Source organism: Onychostruthus taczanowskii, unplaced genomic scaffold (genome assembly GCF_017590055.1).
Source record: "Onychostruthus taczanowskii isolate IOZ18803 unplaced genomic scaffold, ASM1759005v1 scaffold132, whole genome shotgun sequence".
In the NCBI taxonomy this organism is placed as follows: Eukaryota; Metazoa; Chordata; class Aves; order Passeriformes; family Passeridae; genus Onychostruthus; species Onychostruthus taczanowskii.
Window position 1 is genome coordinate 1,118,141 of NW_024498485.1, and position 20,538 is coordinate 1,138,678.

At 38.9% G+C, this 20,538-nt stretch overlaps 1 protein-coding gene across 9 annotated transcripts in view; it reads right to left on the minus strand.

The window, feature by feature from the left end:
• The window catches only part of CAST (calpastatin), a 51,328-nt gene that overhangs the window by 4,110 nt on the left and 26,680 nt on the right, over positions 1 to 20,538 (minus strand). For 6 of the 9 annotated variants that reach the window (XM_041396916.1, XM_041396911.1, XM_041396915.1 and 3 more), the window contains 23 exons: positions 19,288 to 19,347; positions 15,100 to 15,150; positions 14,771 to 14,827; positions 14,464 to 14,580; positions 13,336 to 13,434; positions 12,719 to 12,820; positions 12,084 to 12,164; positions 11,933 to 11,986; positions 11,294 to 11,386; positions 11,052 to 11,147; positions 10,240 to 10,338; positions 8,981 to 9,064; positions 8,237 to 8,284; positions 6,177 to 6,281; positions 5,780 to 5,875; positions 5,263 to 5,364; positions 4,188 to 4,271; positions 3,656 to 3,703; positions 3,407 to 3,502; positions 2,757 to 2,855; positions 1,922 to 2,023; positions 777 to 869; positions 310 to 363 (listed from right to left, as the gene is read on the minus strand). In XM_041396916.1, coding sequence (XP_041252850.1) covers positions 310 to 363; positions 777 to 869; positions 1,922 to 2,023; positions 2,757 to 2,855; positions 3,407 to 3,502; positions 3,656 to 3,703; positions 4,188 to 4,271; positions 5,263 to 5,364; positions 5,780 to 5,875; positions 6,177 to 6,281; positions 8,237 to 8,284; positions 8,981 to 9,064; positions 10,240 to 10,338; positions 11,052 to 11,147; positions 11,294 to 11,386; positions 11,933 to 11,986; positions 12,084 to 12,164; positions 12,719 to 12,820; positions 13,336 to 13,434; positions 14,464 to 14,580; positions 14,771 to 14,827; positions 15,100 to 15,150; positions 19,288 to 19,347 — 1,920 coding nt within the window. The remainder of the gene's footprint in view (positions 1 to 309; positions 364 to 776; positions 870 to 1,921; positions 2,024 to 2,756; positions 2,856 to 3,406; positions 3,503 to 3,655; positions 3,704 to 4,187; positions 4,272 to 5,262; positions 5,365 to 5,779; positions 5,876 to 6,176; positions 6,282 to 8,236; positions 8,285 to 8,980; positions 9,065 to 10,239; positions 10,339 to 11,051; positions 11,148 to 11,293; positions 11,387 to 11,932; positions 11,987 to 12,083; positions 12,165 to 12,718; positions 12,821 to 13,335; positions 13,435 to 14,463; positions 14,581 to 14,770; positions 14,828 to 15,099; positions 15,151 to 19,287; positions 19,348 to 20,538) is intronic. The other 3 variants (XM_041396912.1, XM_041396913.1, XM_041396917.1) reach the window with 3 other exon arrangements.

A 20,538-nucleotide genomic window follows, 5' to 3' on the forward strand; every position in this document is an offset into this window, starting at 1 on the left:
ACTCCACACATAGGTTAGAGACATCTATTTGAGGTTCCCAAAAGGCATGATTTCTTGAACATTCATAATGCAGGTTTACATAAAAACTGCATTTATTGTGAAGTTCCTCCTCACAAAAGTTTTACTGTCCACTACTGTTCCTATTACCACCTTCATTTATGAGTATTTGCAATTAATCACCCCTTAAGCCTACAGTGACACAACTTTGAAACAAGATCAGAGCCCATAGCATGAAAGGAAACACAGAATAAATATAATAAATATTAAAAAAAAAAACAAACCCTCAATAAACCCCATCATAAATGTTACCTTCTTTCCTTTGTGTTTCACATCATCCTTTGCTGTTGGCTTTGCTGGTTTACTCTTGGGAAGAAAAAAAAACAGATCCTCACTCATTTTGAACCAGACAGATTAGTTTTAAAATACAAATATTTTCATATGGCATTGCTGGGTGTTCACAGATTGCCAATGAGCCTGCACTGGTCTGAATGGATTTTTTAGTAGTTCAAAGTGATTGATTTGTTCAGACTGCCCAGCTGAAAAAGAAAAAACCCAGCAAAACAAGAACAAAACTTCTTTTTTTTTTTTTTTTCCCCTTTTTTTTACTTATAAGCATGTGAGGATAGAGCTACTCTCACTGAAGTGTATTTCTGTGTTTTACCCTAATTCAGTACAGACACTCACTTATTCCACTTGTAATCCCAAAGAGGACAGACTGGCTCAGACAGACTCAATGTCAACTGCTGCAGATCAAAACTAGGGAAGTTTTTCCTTACCTGCTCACCTGACTCCAGAAGTTTTCGATAGTCAGGTGGGATTGTTTCATCTCTCTCTCCAAGCTTGTCTCTGTGTTCAGATTTAGCCTTTTCCTGAAAGTATTTAATTAAAAAAAAAAATTATTACCCATATTGGAAATATTAGCAATCAACAAATCAGAGGGCATATCAGACTTAGGAAAGATATCCTTTTTCACTTTAAAATTTTAAAACTACTGAGAAAACCCCCATAGTTATTTAACTATGAAGTGTGTCTCATGCTTGAAAGTTTTAAAAAAACTACATTTATTTTTCAAGTTATGCTGCTCTGATTTTTGGTAGCATACCAGGAAGATGCCACACAGAACACCACAAGGAGGTTTCTAAGCAGACTGCTGAAGAACATTTTTGTCTTTCTTAATGTAGACATTTTAGGGATCTCTTTTTTTTCTTTTTTCTCCAGCTAAGATTCCAGCTTAAACTTATTGATAGGCAACACATGGTGGTTTTGTTTTTCCCCAGTAATGTACTTTACCCTAGCTACTTCAAATTACTATTTATTTGTGTTATTAGTACTATCACTACTATTATGCAGAAATTTATTTTCTTGTTAGCAGAAGGGCCTTTATAGGATTTTATGAAAGACTAAATGAAGACAAAACCAGCAGAAACAAGGAAATTTAAAAATGTGCCTGATTAAGTGAGCTTGTGGTTATAAAAGTCAAAGCTTGACAAAAAGAGGGCCAGAAAGACAATTTTAGAAACTGAGGCCCAAGAAGACACCTGGAAAATTATGAGAATAATGGCAATGAAAGCACTGAACTAAAATTATTTCAAATCTCCCATAACATTTCAACACTTGCCCTCAAGTGGCAAAAGTATATTAAGCAAAAGTATATTAACCAAATCATAATTTTTCACAGAACAGACAGGTAATCCAGATGACTGAAAAGCGGTTGATATACCCATATGTAAGAGCGTGGATTTTTTTCTCCAATATCCTTACTCTTACAACATCTAAAATCCCAATGCCATATACTCCTGTAAGCATGTGGGAACCAGATTTTTGGGGGAGTTTGGAGGGTTTTTTTTTAGTTGGTTTGGTTTATTCCCTCCCACCCCGCCTTCTCCCCAAATTGCTGAAGTTTCAGAATGTCTTTTGTTACCTTCACTTTATCCACAACTGGTTTGTTCTCATCAGGGTCAGGTTCCCTCTGTCCCAGGGAATCAGACAGGAGATCTAAGGCTTCATCCATCTCTTTTCCTCCCTAACAAAGCAGAAACACATTTGTGAAAGCACATCTGCTGCAAAAATGATGTAATTCATCAATCTACTGTAAGTACTGGCTAATGAACTGTAGAACTTGAATGAACAAAGAGCACTCCTGTTGCAGTATGCAGTGCAGCACAATAGCTGGGGGAAAATACAGAATATTTCTGACCTGCAAAAAACATTTCAAGAAGGGCTTATGGAATTATCTTGAATGGCTATGTTTTTAATAAATAAGCCTAGCTGCTACAATGAGAACAGATCTATGAAACAACTGGCAATCGCTTGGCAATTATTGTTTGGCAATTACCATGGATTTTGCAATTTTATACAGAGGCTGGATAGGAAAAAAGCCCTTACTTAAAGCCAAGGCAGGAGGAGCTTTATATTCTCCTTCCAAGCCAGGCTGGGAGCACCAGGGGATCAAAATGTGTGAGCAACATTACAATAAACACCAGGAAGGAAAGTTCCCCTGGTATTCAAAGGTAGTCAGGGTACTGCTTGTGGAACTCTGTTGAAAATGGAGGGTTCCACTCATTCTTTTTTTCTCCACTTTTTTTTTTGTTTTCCCCAGGGGAATATTTTCCTTCTCTGCAATAGCAATTTTTAGCAATAAATTATTAACTTGTGCAACAATCCACACTGGTCACACTGTCCAGATCACACTGCTGCCTTTCCTCACTACTCAGCCCCTTGTTTTGGGGTAAGAACCTACAGGAGAGGTTTCTTACAGTGGTAGAAGGTGCAGGGGCTGCTGAGTGCACTGAGGAAACCGTAGCAGCAGAGATCACATCCGAGGAACTCGCAGGCTTGGCACCATCCTTGGATTTCTGGAAGAACCAGGCACACAGGAGAACCAGAGAAAAACACTAATCAGATCCAAAAATATATCTGAAACACAGCACCCACACAGCTGATTTCGAGGATTTAATTTTCTTGAGGAGCTTTGCTTATTTCAGACTGAAACACACCACCCCCCACACACACTGTGCAACTGTTCCTCATCTCAGTTTGTTCTTCCATCTCAACCACTGGGATAAACCTCACCACAGCTGAAGTTTAAACAGGTTAAACATGGCTCCAAAAGAACTAAGATTTCACCAAGCCATCTAATATTCCCAAAAAACCACTTTTAAAATCCTCAGCTGGAAAGCAGTACTCATGCAAGCAATTGGTAAAAAGATTGGTCACGTAACTAGTTTTTTGTTTCTTTGTTTTTTAAAGTCCTGCTCTTCCATTAACTTACTGCAAGATGTATTTTAAATTTTTAGTTATTTGATTTCATTGAAGGAACTTTAAGGAAATAAAGAAAACAGAAAATGTCATGATTATTCAAACAACTTGAAAATAAAACCAGATTTCAGAAATCTAGCATACTCACCTTTAGCACAGTTGATGTAGGCAATGGTGCAGGTGGTGATGGAGAACAGGAAAATCCTTCTGTCAAACCCTCTAAAAGATCATTTTCACTCATAGGCTGCCATTGGAAAGAAAAATAAGAAGATTGTAAGTCTCTTTATCTCTTAAAAAGTAAGCAGGTAACATATCCCATTTTTAAACTGAACACTGGCTAACCCTGTTCATATTTGGTAAGTAAGTCATAAATGAAACAGTTATTTGAAATCATTACCTGTGACTTCTCTTCTGGTTTTGGTAGGAGTGGTTTTCCATCTTTATCCTGTAAGAAAAAAAATCCCTTGCATTAACCCTTAAACAGCCATGCAATTCAAGCATTCTGGGAGCATTCTCTGAGCAACAGAAGGTGTTACAGGGATAGGGACCTAACCAGCAGCCTCTGTAGCATCTACTGCTGCTACTTAAAATGACACTTAAAACATCTAGGTCCTTGGGGTTTACTTGACAGCTTTAACCAATCACAATTTATTTATTTCTAAAATACCAGAAGCTACTGAAAGACTCTGGTGGACTAATCTCAGAATTATTAATATGCAGGTACCCGCATCTAAACCACTTCTATGCCCATGCAGGCATCCAATGATAGATGATATATATTTGCGGGAACTACAAACCAGAATTTCTAGACGTCATAAAAATGGCTGAATGAAAACATCAGTGTTTCAAAATGAAATGGGAGTCTTGGTTTCACCCACATGTTCTGAGGAATGAAAGGGAAGTAAAACTAAGCACATTAAATAAATTACTTTGGTTTCTGTTAATCTGTATTCTGGAGGAATTGTTTCTTCCTCTTCACCCAGTTTTTTGTGTTGCTTCTTTTTGGTTTTCTCCTGTGAAGGAAAAATAGGAATCACACTAAGAAAAACAACTACCCGTGGAAATTCACATGAGCAAGCTTCCAGCCTTCAGTCCTCTGATTCAAATTGGTCTTTCTCATTCAATCCAACCACCAGATACCAAACCAAATCCAACTACCAAATCTCATAAAAGTTAAAAGAAAGCATTTTCTCTTGAGAAAGCCTTCATTCCCCTGCCTGTTTCTTCCTCTGTGTATTAATAGTAGCTCTATCTATTTCAGTGAAGCTAGCAGAGGTAAGTGAATAGACAAGGGTGGACTAAAATCAAAAGTACCTCTGAGTCTTAATTCTTGAAATTTTTGCTCAACAGCTGTCTGGGCTGCATGCAGAGGAAGGATGAAGTGAGAAATCAGTGGCCCACTTCAAAAATTATCCTCGTATGAGTTATGCTGGGAAATTGCCAACTAAGAGAAGACTAAAGCCAACTTTGGGAACTTCTGCTTGACAGAATTCCAGCCACTAGAAGGGCTGTTTCTGACTCCAGCCAATTCCATCTGGTTTAGGGTGGCACATGAGGGCATTCAGACTTGAACAGCATTCCTTTGGACAGGATTTCAGTCTTTCTTACGGCTCCCTACTTAAATATAGAAATTCCAAAAGTTTTGTGCATAATTCCTAATTTAAACCCCTCATTATAAAGTTGGTTCCTTCAGAAAAAGGACCATACTGTGTGCCACCCCTGATGTGCATCTTAATTCTGCTTCAGTTCAGCAGGACATAACAAAACACAGTTTTCAGACACTGAGGGAACTACTGCACTGCAATAGTCAGAATTATTAGGAAAGTGTACTCCTTGTGTTGAAATCCTACTAGTACTTCCTAAGCAGAACAGAACTGCTTTCAGTTTGTATGTAAAAAAAGTGAAAATGTAATGTCTACTTTGTTTGTGACCTGAGGAAGTGGAGTAATGCTGGAGGTAGTTACATCAACAGTCTATTTTTTGAGGTCTGATTTTTTTCTCTACCTTAACTTTGTCCACAGCAGGTTTTTTCTCATCTGGATCAGGCTCCCTCTTTCCTAGGCTACTGGACAAGGCTTCCAGTGCTTCATCTGACACAGGACCGACCTGCATGGGTGTTGATACAGGAAAAAAACAATTTTTAATTTGAAGAAACCTGGTTTTGTCTTCTCCTGCAGTCCCTATGTGGCTCACAAACAGCATCCCCTTTAGGGCAGGAAGAGCACAGGACACCACAGAATATCAGTTTGGCTTCCTCTTGACTTGGGGTTGGGTTTTTTTTTTTGGGTTTTTTTTTTTTTTTTTTGTTTTGTTTTGTTTTGTTGTTGCTGTTGGTTTGGTGGTTTTTTTTTTTTTTTTTTTTTTTTTTTTTTTTTTGTGAACCCCTCAGCCTTTGTGGGCTACCACTGTGGAGGAAGAACATGCAATACTGAAATGAGCATCCTGACAACATGCTTTACCATCCCATAAATGAAACACTGAGTTTTGTTTCAGCTCCAGCTGAAGGGGCTCCACTACTTACTGAAGGTACAGGAGCTGCAGACTGCACAGTGCAAGCTGTGGCACGGGAGACCACCTTATCCTCAGTGGCTTTTGCAGACACAGAACCTGATTGCTTCTGAAACAGAACAATTTACACTGTGTTTTAGTGCATATGCTTACAAAACATAAAATGTGCCTGTTAAATGGCTTATTTTTTTTCCTAAATATAGTACTAAACGAGAAAGAAAAGTCTAAATTTAAAGGATGAAGATGCTCAGTGAAGAGCTGAGTGCCAATACTGCATGTTCCACTAAAGGCAATGGGAAGGGTAAAACAGGAAGAGAAGAAAATTGGTTTTTTTTTGAAAGAACACTAGCACTACCCAGTCTTAGCAAAACTGTCAGTGTCAGCTTTTCCAGTGAGCCAGAAAGACTTACTTTGGATGTGTTGCTGGGCTTTGGTGCTTTGGGTTGTACTGCAGGCTGTGCAGGGCAGGCAAAGTCCTTTGAAAATTCATCAACAAGATCAGATTCACTCATAGGCTGCAAAAAAAACCAAACAACAAAACAACCAACATGTGACACAGGTGACTCACTGCCTCTTTTTAGCTTACTTTTTCAAGAATTGTATTTCAGCTATTCATAAAGCAGGAAAACATCTGTTGTTTACACTGAAATAACCTTTGAAAATTATGTGCAACAAAACAGAATTAATTTTGCAGTGCATAAAATCAAGAAAAAACACACTTCAGAATAAGTTTCTTTGTTATCACAAGTCAGTATAATGCAGAGAACTGTACATATAACATAAAACATAATATAGAGAACCAGATGTATAATGTTCAAGACAGGGCTACTGAAAAGGAAAATACAACCTTTTAATTAGAAAGAAAATGCTAATATTTACTAGCAGAACTAGAGTTCCCTGAAAGTTCCCTTAGCCTGTCCACTGACTGCTCATACTCAGTGGTTTTCACTGTGTGTGTTTTGGTGAAAAAAATTTCAGTTTTAGTTTCCTGCTGTTTGTGATATATTACAATCTACTGGTGCTATGTGAACCTAGGCCTCTGCAATCCATATATCCCTACATCCATACACCTGAAGTTCCCGGGATCCTCCAAATTGCTGTTCAAAGCTAAATGTTTAAATCTTTGCCAGCATGATGGCCATTCACCTGCTGCATGGAACTCAACAGCTTAGGGACAGACTCATAATGCATAAAATGACATTTCTGACAGAGAAATCCCTCCCTCGTTCTCTTTCCCTAATTCTTTATCAAGTGTCTCAACAGGTAAGGCCCCACTTCTCATAATGCCTGAAATCCTCCTTCAGACACTAAATAAGAAAAGGTAGTAAATTTTATTTGCTAAGAGTAATGCCACTGCTTAAGGCTACACAGAGTGGAGGCCCAAAAAAGGACAAACACTGGCTGAACTCCTGAAGGAAGGGCTTTGCCTTCACCAGAAATCATGGAAGAACAGCAGGTGGCTGATGGTTCCCAGCTATTAACACTGCTTTTTCCATGTTGCTGATTTTGGGTCCACTGATCTCAATATCAGTGGTGATTCCCTGGCAGGAGGGCCTAGTTCCCCTAGAGCAGAGCTGTTCCCTTTTCCTCCTCCTGACAGGCCTGGCAGGAGTTCCCTTCTGTCCAGCTCTCAAACATCCACCACTCACGACAATCACATGTCTGAGACCTGAAATAACAATTTTGAGAGACCAAAAGTCTTTTGTTTCCCAGCACTTTGCAGTCCCTCTCTCCACACTTTAACCCTGAACTTCAGATTTCTGCCCAGTAGGCACTTGAACTGGTCCTGACCTTCACACTCCTTTCAGAAGAGCAGAGATTTCCTATGCTTTTCCAAATTTTGGCTGCACTCCTCAGCTCAAAGTATTTCCAAAGTGGAGCCCTCAGTTTCTTCAGTTCCTTTGCTTTCTTCCTCTGCCTTTAAAATTAGTATTTGCAACTGTCTCTTTCAGTATTTTAATCCGCTCTTGCACTTTCTAGGCCACAATGGATATTCTTTGTAAAGTCCAGATTGTTCTTTGTGATTAGGAAAATGTCCACAGCAGCTTTTTTTTCCTTCTTTCCAGGCAAATTCCTTTATATTTGATCATTAGCAAGAGTAAACTGTCAGGAAAATAAAAGATTTTCCTTCTTCACCTCTCTCTGTCCTTAACAACTCCAACAGACCTCTACAGAATACTTTATACTAGCTCCCCACACAGCCTTTTTTTGAGTCAGCAGTAATTTTTGTAAATCTCTCCTGTCTTGAAGTCTCTAAATCTTTTCCTTATATGAGCTCTTCATTCACAGACAAGTGAATTTCAATAAAACCAACTTCCACCTGATGCTTCTGACCAGCAGGTTTTGTGCAAGGAAGTAAAACACACAAGCAGACCAAGAGACTTACATCATGGTACAGAGAGAAGTGATGACAGAGAGGGAGAAAACAGGATATCTAGCCACACTCCTACAATATTGTCAGTTTTCTAACCTTTGGTTTTTCTTCAGGCTTCAGCAGTATTGGTTTTCCATCTTTATCCTAGAAAGAAATTAAGTATTATTGACATTTTTCTGTTGTTACAGGAAGTGCCATACTCTGTAATCACCAGCAAAATAAGGTAAAGTAAATTACATACTCAAGAATTAATCAGTTACAGGAATTCCCCTAAATGGGGAATTTTTTACATGGCCAGATATGTAGACCAAAAAAGCAAGTGGGATGTCAGCACAAGAGACCAAAAAGTGCTTTGCTGTTGTTTTATTAACTTTGAATCAATCTCCATCACTTTGGGTGATAATAAACAAAAAAAAAAAAAAATTAAAAAAAAAAAAAGAGGCAATTTTCCAATTTTCCCTATTCCATATAGTTTCCCACTATTTTACATCAGTGCTTCAAGGTTACATTACAAAAGAGCACTTCTGCAAAAGGATGGATTTTTACAAGGCTGAGATTTAATGTCAGAAACACAAAACGTCACTCTTGGAGAAGGAATGGGTGACTTTGCCATTTGAGATTACTCAGATGAGATGAGCCCTTTGCCCAGAGTGCCTGGAAAAAACAGTGATACCAACAAAGGAAGAGGAGGAATAAGACGTACAGGAATCACCAAGGAGAAAGCCATTGATTAAATGCTAGTTTAGTTTGTTTCCCCCAGGTTCTTTCCCTCTCTGTAATGAAAGAAAGTGTCAGGAACAGTGCCCTGCCTACAAAGCAATGAAGATATAAAAAACTTACCAACTCTGGTGTTAACCTGTACTCTGGAGGTATTGTATCATCATGTTCTCCAGCCTTTTGTTCCTTCTTCTCTTTGGCTTTAGCCTTGAAAAGAAACAACATTAAAAAACCAAAACCACTTAAAGAAATTAAAATAAAAGCTCCAGGTACACAACTCCACTATCAGGATTCTTCTGCCTACTGTATACAAAAAGACTGGCATCAGAAGAAATTATTCTGTGTAGCAAGATACTAAAATCCCTCAATTTATTCCTGTCAAATGTCTATGGTAAAATCATAATGGTTTAAAATTCAACACCATATGTGAATAAGGCTAAATTATTTTAAATCCTAAAAACCTAAATCCAAAAAACTCTAGACACTATTCAGAGCTCTCTTTGGCAGGCACTTTTATAATTTTTGTGTATGTGTACAAAATTGTCAGGTTTTCTTGCACTTCAGCACTCTGATTACAGAACCCATAACTGTGTACCTTTTTCCATCACTGGCACCAAAATGAAGTTTTTAATTCTCTGGGCCTCCTTAATAAAGAAATGCATCTGCTAAGTTACCTGAAGGCCCAGACTGACTGAATCTGCAATACAAGAAGCTCTTTTTTAGTCAAAATTTAGCACAGCAACAGAAGATTTTTTACTATTTCCCTGTTGTTTGCTTGTCTGAACTATAAGTGAAGACAGGAAAAAACTTGCTCTAACTATTGTTATAGACAGAGTTTGCAAAACTAAACCAAAAAGTTAAAGCTTAATATGCAAACATAGGGTAACTATTTAAATTCTATCTGTTGGGGGAAAAACAAAACTCTCAAAACACAGTGAAGGCAAGACTCAAATTAGAAAGACAATGGAGTTTGATGGAAAAAGGAGCACACGCACTGGAAATCAAAAATCAAACAGCAAATGTGCAAAAGGAAAGCTTGCTATAAATTGTGTAGAGTGCTGGGGCAGAAAACACTAAAACAGAGCTGTATCTACTTGTGAATTTATGTATTTATATATGTATGTTTGCTTTGTATAAGCAAACAAATGACATGCTCATAATTTTTCCAGACCATTTTATTATGTTCTATTCTAACTGTAGCCACTTGGGATTCTGAATATTTTTTCATTTTCTTAATCACTGAGGACTCACACATTCCTTAGGCCTTTGATATCAAAGTCACTTTCTTGTTACTTTACAGATTTGTCCAGTGTCTAACAAAGAAAACTCAGGATTCAGAGCAAGAGTCTGGAAGCCAGGGTAAGAAAGGAGTGAGGTGTTACCTCTGACACCTCTACAACAGGGGTAGGATCTTCTTCAGGTTCAGGTTCAGGTCCTCCAAGAGTATCCAGAAGAGCATCCATTGCATCATCTTTCATTTCCTGTATTTTAAGAAAATGTGCAAACCACTTTGTAATTTCTTTAAAGTGGCACGGGTTTTTACCTCAAGTATTGTATTGTATATGAAGAAAACTGCCAGCACCAGATTGGTCATTTGGTGTAAAGTCAAATTGGTTCGGCTTTACCCAATTTACTTAACACCAATTTATGTGACAAAATTAGCACAGTTTTAGTCAGACATGAGGCTTTTCTTAAGGAGAGAATATTAAAAAAAAGGAAGTAAAAAAAAACCCCAAAAAACACAGTGTCACAATGTAATCTCACACAATTCTCATATGCTTTGACTTGGCAAACTGAAAAAGTCTAAGGTCACACTTGCTCTTCAGAGGGAAAAAACAGAAAGTTCATAAAACATGAGAAAATTACATCATATCCAGGTTTTGAACACAGATCATAGAGCTAAGAAAATTTTCCTACAAATATTTCTACTCTGCTTCCTCTAGTGAGGAGAACCACAGTTATTCCTCAGAATCCAGAAGGAAAATCATCTGATACACTAAAGAAAGATCTTTAAGGCACAATGGAATCTGGGCAATGGCATTTCTTGTTATTCCTATATTTTCTATAATAAAGAGGATTTACAATTGAAAATTAGAATGATAAGAATATTATGGGAATAAAAAAACACATACGAGCAGCATATGCCAGTAAATTTTAATTACAAGGTAACCAGTGAAAGAAGGATTATGTGTACCTCTTTTGATTTTGTTTTCTTCTCCTTAGGAGGAACTGAGGTCTTGACTGAACTTGCTGCTTGTGCTTGCACAGTTTCTCCTTCTTTATTTGGTTTCTGCGAGCAAGATTAAATTACAGGCAAATTTGCAAATATAGAAAAGAAGCAGGAATTTTTACCTACTTTAAAATTAAACATTATGATAACAGTGTCAATTTTTTCCACACAATAAATGCATGCAGTGGAAAGGAAAGTGTCAGTACCTCTGTAAGACTTGTCTTCTCCTGAGCAGAAGCAGCACTGCAGGTGAAGTCAGATGACAGGGCGTCTGCAAGCTCATCATCTGTCATTGGCTTCTGAGCAAGGAATTGCAAACCAAGTTATGATCATGAGAAACTTCAAATATCATCATGGGTCCAGCTCAGTTTACAGCCTGAGTGTGTCCCACAATTACTCATACAGTGACCTCACTGGCACAAGTTCCTGACACAACAAAAAAAAAAAAATAAAGGTGCAACCAGCAAAAGTATGTTGGCTGACAGAAATCTCTGGCTAAGTGTAGAAATACAAATAGTCTTTGCTGAAGGCATTACAGAGAGACTCCTGCTTGTGCAGTATTTCTCCCCTTTGTTATTTTTATGCCAAATATTTCTGTAAGCATTTATTTGACTCATTTCAGCTTCAGCATCGTGAAAATTCCTACAGCTTTATTAAAAACATCTGTGCCAAACTCTATTCAGTTTTATCAGTAGCTAGGTAATTTGGAAGCCCACATCCCCCTCCTATTGCCTGGAACATTTGGAGAACATGCAACATTTACATTTTCCTAGGAATTCAATGATAACTGGGTTATTTTCACCTGGGTTACTTTCACCTTCCAGTATATTAAAAAAAAGTCTTACTTCATCTTGCACATTCGGTTTTGGTGGGACCACATCTTTGCCATATCCTTTGCTCTAAAGTGAGAATGAATTTTGTAGTAAATGGAAAGCAGAAATATCCAGTACTACAGAAAACACACATGAAGAATGTACTTATTTTTAACTCACTCACCTTCAACAGTTTAACGTACTCTGGAGGGAGACTACCTTCCCGTTTGCCCAGTTCTTCCAAGTATCTTGAATATATATCTTCCTGTGAAAATTATGCACACATTAGTGTTTGTGTACTGTTCTTTACTGAAATAAGTTTCTGATAGAGCCACCTACAGTGATACCACCGAAAAAAAAATGCAAATATTGACTAGGATACTCTAAATTGTCTTTCAGTACCTACTGCCATGCACTTGCTTCCTCAGTGCTCATCATCCAGCAGAACATTCCCAGATTCCTAATTTAAGCCATTTCACTGTCTCAGACCATAGGATGTATTGCTGAACCTAGATTGCTTTTTAAATATTTACGTATTCCAAAATTTTTGTCATGTTTTACCAAGCCACTAAGCTTGTAATCTAATAATTTTTACACGATTCTCCCACTCAGACTCAGAAAGTTATGCATTCTTCAACAAATTCCCAAAACTGTAATTTCTATACTAACAAAACCAACATTAAAATGTAACTGTGCACACTCAGTTTTAACTCTTCACAGATCACAGGTACAAGTCCTGGAGCCACGCAGTAATGAACAACTACAGATGTAATTTTGGGATGAATCTTCTGAGAAATAAGAATGTGAAGTGTAAAATACCGTAATTTCCGGGCCAGTGTAAACAGGAGTAGTGGGCACATCTTCCTCAGGTCCACCAAGGGTATCTATCAGGCTATCAAGTGCTGACTCATCCATGCCAGGCTAAAAAAATAAGCAAACCATTACAGAGGTTACAAAAGTGTAGACAGGGGAAAAAAAAAAACCAAAACCTGAAACATCTGGTAAATCTCTAGAATACTCCTAGAAACCAACCTAAAAGCTTTATTTCAGCAGGATATGTACTTGACAATTTTTTCAGTGAGAATGGTTCTAAACTCAATTCTACAGTGTCATTAACAAGGTATTTTGTATTTGTGTATCAGTGCCATATATATTCAAATATAACCAAAGATAGGGAGTAACTGATTTTCAGCTTGTGTAATTTTAAGCTAGCTTCTGAAGAAGTCCTATTTAACAAAACAAAAATGACACACCAGTTGTTTTCCACCTCTTCCTGCAGATGGCCCTCCACCATCATCCATACATTGAGGATGTATCAGTACTTCAGCAGTTACCCATTCTTTTTTTTTTCCTGAAACCAAAGTATTTCAGAGAGAGAAGCCCTCTCAGAGACATTATTACAAAGGAACCCCTTGTCTGAGGCTGTGTTTACTAACCTCAGTACTTGATTTGTCAGCAGCAGCAGCCACACTTGCACCAGCTGTGCCTGTTCCAGCAGCTGCACCCGTCACAGTGGACATCTCCGTGGACTTTTGCTGGAGAAGAAAAAGAGAAAAAGTAAGGGATAGTTTATTGCAATGTTAAAAGAGAGACAAAACAAAGTAAAACATCCGATGCTGAGGCTGTGCACAGGGTTTTGGACTCAGCAATTGCCTGGTGCAAATGCACAGCGCCCAGATGTTTGGGCAGAGTGAGCTACCACCATAAAAGCTCTGTTTCCAGTGAGATTCTGCTGTGGGAAAGAATCTTTTATTTTAAGCACTCTACCTCCTTCTTTTATTCTGCCAGTGAAAGAAATATGCAGGGCAAGAAAGACTTTGAGGCCCCTTCCAAGTCTCTTTGGAAAGCTGTCATTTACTTCTGGTAGCTCTCAATGCTCCATTAAACTCCAGCAGCAAAAGGTGCTCAAGCAGGTGGGGTAAAAACTGCTGCAGGCAGCGAGGTGGAGGGGCACCACCACCACACAAAAGGCAGATTTCTGCATTACTGACACTGCCATTTACTGCCAAAAACTGTGCTGTAGCAGAGCTGCAGGAGCCCTTCGTGATACCCCGGCCTTGCCAACAGGCACATGCACACCAGCAGACCAAAACATCCACATTCTGATGCCACCACATGCTTTTCTTTCACATTTTTTCTCCATTTACCCTGTGGAAATGACCCCTCCCCAGCTATTTTTCCCTGGCCTTCCACACTTTAGTTTTTTTCAGAGCCTTGCATTCAGGGCTGACCTGCTACACTTGGAGCCAACACTGCAGTGAGGGGCAAGGGAAGAGCCTGGCAAAGAACCAGTGACAGCTGTGAAGCTACAAGGAACTTAGCAAAAAAACTGAGAGAAAAACAGAAGAGCCCCAAACACACAGAAACAGGCCTAAAACTGTGATGTTCTTACTGTTATTTGCTTGGCCAAGAGCTTAACTATACTGTGATTTTTTGGGGGCCCAAAAGTCTCACTTGACAGTACTCAGCTAAACAATCCATGTTTATATGGATTCCTAACACTCCCTCAATAAAATAATAAAAGTTAGCTGGAGTAATAAAAACTGGTTGTGTTTCTACGGTACCTTTGGTGTCTCTGTGGATGTTGCTGGTGGAGGCTGGCCAGCCTGAGTTGTAGTTACTTTTCCTGTGTTATTTGGTTTAGAAGCTGTTGTCACAGTAGGTGTGGTTTGGTTGTTTCCCTGTGTAGAGATAAACTATTATCACTAGATATGGAGGGCTGGCTTTTTGTTTCTTCAAACTATTTTTTTAAGTGAAAGACAGAAGTAAAGTACCAGAAGAAACCCTTATAAAAAGTAAAGTAAAATATCAGAAGAAACCCTCATTACAAAATTCAAAGAGAGAGAGAGAGGTAGAAATTATATTACTTACATCACTGGGTTCCTTTTGCTTCTCTTCAGACAGCTGTTTATTTTGAGAGTCTGTTGGCTGCCATAAAATAAAATATTGAGATAATTTACCATTTCTATCACTCAGTGCTACAGAACATGATCCATGCTAGTCCAAACAAGCACAAAACAGATCTGAAGATGGTTAAGAGGACACTTCTTGGGCTGTTCTGAAGTTTATGCCCAGATATGTCACTGGTCACACACCAGTTTCATGTGACACAGAAGTAGCCAAGAGTTCAGCCTCTTTTTTCAAAGTTAGTAAAAGACCAAAGTGCAGCAGCTCTGCAAAGGTGAAAGGCAGGGATTTACCTTGTCTGACTGGGTGTTTTTTTCAGTTCCTGCTTTGGTTGTCGGTGTAGACTGAAATATAAACAACATTTATGCAGCAATTAATATGCATGGTTATTTGCAGAGGATCAGATTATGTAAAGGAGAGTATCAGACAGGTTCACACTTGCCAGCACACATGCTGTCTAACTACTACACACTAATCTTACAGCTCATAACATCCTAACACAGGCTACCAGTGATTTAAGAGCACTCAAATATGTGCAAACATCCACACATAAACACACTCATTCCTCACATGGGGGACTGACAGGGAAAGATGGTAAAATACAGTAACCAGTTAGATACCAAACACAAATTGCCACTAGCAATTTCTGAAACAGCGTCAAATATTATTTGGATTAAATGGATTCTATTTCCACTAATTCATCAATAAAATAATTATAATTGCAAAGTAAGTAATTATAAAAATACACATAGTCCTGATGGAAAAGACATTAACTCCTTAGATTCAGTGGCACATACACAGGATGGGACATGTTCAGTTAATATCCTTATACTACACAGCATAAATTTTGTATTTTTTCTTTCCTCTGTAACCTCCTAATGTTCTTATTTTACCACAGAGCTGGACAACCTGGCTAGGATAATATTACATGACTGCACTTCCAGGGTTTACACCTGAGAACCTTCTGCAGCCATGCCATAGAATCAATTCCTGTGATTCATCCAGTCAAAGTACAGAAAGCAATAAATTACAGTAGTAAGAACTGAAAATGAAAAATTGTAGAATTGTTAAGAAGAAACAAACCCATCCTCCTCACCATATTTTTCTTCCTATTTCTTCTTGCTGGTTCTAGCTGCACTATGAGCAACCCAGAAAGAGCCTTTCATCTGCCAAACATTCATTACCACTTAGAATCACCCAGCTTCCGTTTTCTGGCTGACCACACAGAGAAATTTGCTCAGTTTGTTTACATTTTGTTACTCAAGTATTCATACCCCCACACTGAACTGCAGACACTTGGCTGGGAAAACCTGAGCACACATTAAATGCAGATGCCTGGGCATAATCCTGGCAAAGGTCTTGAAGCTTTCAGGGACACACCTCCACACACAAATGGGGAGAGACTGATGGAGAGGGAGAAGCAAAAATTCTCAAAGTGAGAAAAAGATATTAAAAATAAATATTTCACTTAAGGTCACAGATTCCCACCTTCTCCCCAGATTCCCTGCTTTGTGTTTTGTCTTGATGCCTAAAACCTGATTAAAGCACAGCAACTCTCAGGTTCAGTCATGCTTTATATACTCCCACTTGTGGGTCCTTTTTACATGACTACTGCTAACTCAGGCACAACATCCATGTTTGTACCTGTACACGAAATAATCCTGTAATGAAAGGATAATCCAAGATTTTCCTAGTTTATAAAATAAATTAAGGTCATCTATAGCAAACAGTCAATCAGACATGAGGTGTCCTTCAGCAGCAAGATGCAAAAATGAAAAATAAGTGCAGAGATGAAGTACAAAAAATACAGAGTTTGGCCCTGGGGCTACTGCTTGCTCAGGATTCTAAGTACCCTGTCAGAGTACAAATTCAGGTTTTTCTTATCTGCCTTTCAGAAGAAAACTAAACACACCTTATTTTTGCAGGACCATAAAATACATGTACTTGCACTTCTGCCCACGCCCAACAATACCTGTACAGAACATTGAATAAAAATTCTCAACTTGCCAAACCAGTTGTGAACAACTGCAAGTCTTCTTTTTTATACTGTAAATATTATTTTACTGAATACTTTATGCACCTTCTGTGTGAGGTGTGCATCATTCACTATCCTTTTCTATCATGTTTAAAATATGCAGAATTACCCATACTATAAATTGATGTTTGGTGATGCTGAAGAATAAACAGACCCATATGGGCAAGGGTTTGAGTCAAGTCTTGCACACAAAAGCTGAGGCCACAATAAAACACATTATTATAAACACCTGCTCACACACAGAGACACATCTATTTAGATACACTTTTAGCAATTATAAGGTTCAAATCTAATTTTTAAAAAAAATCAAAAAAACACCCAGGTAATCAAACCAAGAATTTTTGTATGAGACTATCCATTCAGAGGAATTATTTAGCCATCCTTTAAACAGAGTCAGCTGTGAGCAGCCACAGACAGAAGCCATGGCATCAGCTGATGGTGTGCACTGAATTTCTGTGGAGAAAAAGATGTTCCACTTCCCCTTCAGCTGCCTACTCCCACCTGCACTGTGCCAGGATCCAACAGGATGCACTTCAAACTGGCTGAAATGGTCTGGAAATGAAAAAAAAACAACACTTTTTCTCTGGTTCCCTGGCTCACAGAGCAGCTGCACAAAGGGAAGGCGGCTGAAGGGGACGTGCTTGTGACAGCGGTGGTGGCAGCACCCTGTTTGCTCCAGCCCTGCCAATTCCACAGGCTCAAAACCCTGGTCCTCCAAATTGTCCACCTAACCCCAGGCTTTGCCCACAGAACAAGAAATTCCACATTCCTTCCTCTGCCACAGTGAACTCAGGGCTTTCTCGGAGAGGCACAGCTCTGAGGGCTCACTGGAGGCAAAGGATACACACACAGAGAACTGAAGGTTGAGGAGGGGTCCAGAGCATGTTTAAGAGCAGTGGCACACTAGAGAGACTTCAGGAAGGACAAATGAGATGTGGTTGCAGCAGGCAATTGGGAAAGATTTGTTAACTTGCAAGAAATTCAGGACTAGAAATTGAAGTGACTCAGCAACCTTACTTCTTTTCAAAGAAGTCTACTGTCAAAAATGCAAATAACTTGTTTAATCCAGCAGGAGGAAGACATTAATAACGCAACAGACATTAAAAGAAAACATTAATTATGTTACACATGCAAATGCAGGCCACTGTTTCAAAGGGATTTGTGTTTACCAATCTTACAGTGCTGAAGCATGCCTCTGCTACTCTATTTTTGGCTCATTTACCACATTCTTCTGAGAGTTGTTTTAAATTTCAAGTAGGGAAAAGACCATAGCTGTCTGGGTTAGACCATATGGGGAGCCACAGCACTAATGAACATGACACAAATGAGTTTGCCCACAAACACAACAGGGAGGAGAAACCAGATGCTGGCAGATGCCTTCAGCTGTGAGTAACGACGATGGTGTGCACAAATGGAAAACTTGTTTAATTGCCATTCAGCTCTTAGATGTACGTGTGCATGGAGGAAAAGGGTTTCAAAAGGCTGAGTGGAACGTAATGGCTAACTTCAAATGCAGAGATGGGGGTGCAGGCCAGAATGAGCAGAGACAAGAGTGAAAGATAGCCACAAAGAAACCTCCCATTTGATAAATGGAAAAAAAAAAAAAATCACCACTGTGAAGGCAACCAGACCTCAGCTCTGACTGTGCCAACACGCTGTAGGTGCCCAAAATGTGCCTGGCAGGGCCTCCAGCAGTGCCTTTTACCTGCAGGGCTGGCTCTGCCTGCCCCAGAGCACCTGCAGGGACCCCCCCATGCACCCCTTTTCTGGCATTCACACAAGGTGCAGGCAGCCCGAGCCTTTACCACCACACAAGTCCCTGCTGGCCTGCTCTGGCATCCAGCTTTTGTTGGTTTTGCTGCTGTGGCTGTGGGAAATGGAAGAGCTGGGGGGAGAGCCATTAATCATTTGTTTAAACAGCACAGGTAACTCCTGTCAGGCAAGGTGAGGACGGTGAGTCTCTCCTAACAAGGCAAGGACAGCAGTGATGACACAGCCCTGACACTGAGGAAGGCCCAGTCATAAAACAAGACAGAACACGCGTGAAGGGCAAAGGCAGGGGAGCTGTCAGACACAGAAACACAGGAGATTAACCAGAAGGTGCAACTGCACGTACAGAGAAAGCTGAAGCTCATCCTGGATTTGTTGAGTACGTGAAACATCATCAGCAGGTAAATCATGCTGCACTTGCACTGGGGGGAGCTATAGCACATGCCACAAAAAGAGCTAAAATTTAACATTGCAATTAATCTTCTTTTTATTGCCGTTGTAAAAACCTCTGGTTGCTTTGAATAGCACTTTTTTAGATTTTTTTTTTCTTTTGCAGAGGAAACTAAGCTACGATGAGAAATATGGGTAAAGTTACTCAGTATCAAAGTGTTAAAAACTAAATTCCATGGCTTCATACATGTGCCATGCAAGCATGATTTCCTCCTGAAATTCTTACCCTAGTTTCAGATGGCTTCATAGTTTGTGGTTTTGATGCATCCACAGAAGGAGACTGCTTCTAAGAGAAAAAAAAAACAAAACAACTTTACTTTTGTAATAAATACTTGTATTAAGCAAGCATAAAGAATCTGAATTCATTTGTTATCCAGATAAAATTAAGAATAAATTATTTCTGACAATTAGAGTTATTATTTGAGATCTTTTGCCCAGCCTGTATTTCTACAATACATGAAGAACTTTGACAGATGCCCACAGACCTTCTTTAGACATTATATTTTCTCCTCTGACATGCACTGACAGCAAATTTTCCATCAAGTACTAAGACAAACTGCAACCCTGCTCTCACACTGAAGCACATATCCTTATTTTGCAGGATTCACCCATGCTAATTTTTTAAGTTTTTAAACAAAAACTGTGCCTTTGGATTTACTGGTTTATTGCAAAAAAAATTTGAATACTAAAGTATTAAACTTAGATATGTCAAGACAAAAAGGAGTAGTTAATATGTGAGTAACACACATCCCTATATATCATCTGACCTTTTAGGAACTCCACAAAGGATATGGTCTCTTCTCCTGGCTTCAGGGATGTTAATCCAAAACAACCCTGGTGTGTTGCTGTTGTGGCTGTATCAAACTTCAAAGCCCAGAACATTCCAGCTGTCTCATCAATACTTTATAAAGAAGTAATACAATACTACTCCTCTATTCCTGCTTCATGCTCCTCTGCTTAAAGGTGTATTTTGTATTTTTGCATATGTCCAAAGTTGTATTCTATGATTCTGTGATTTGCCACCTCTGTCACAGTAACACATTCTTAGATCACATTTAAGTTTACTGCACAATTTATCAATTTTTTTTTTTTTACTTTTTCTCTTCTCCATCCATTTTTTTTTTTACATTGCCTCTGTTTACCATGCTACTTGAAGTATGAAAACACACACACAGGTTTGAATGAACAGAAACCACATTACTACTCTAGACCCCAGGGTAGCTTCTTACTTCCACATGGAAAAAAATTTAATTTCCTTAACTTTTTGCACCACAAGGATTTCTCAGCAATAAGAGAAAAGCTGTACAGAATTTAAAATGCACACTATGATGACAACAGTGTGGTCTCCCCACCAGCTTAGCTGGTGTCTCACACACCTCAGTGAGAGGTTTGATTGTTCCAAATATAAATTATAGAGAATCTCTAGTTGTCACACTTCAGAAAAGTAAACAAATAATTCTTGCTTCCATATACCTAC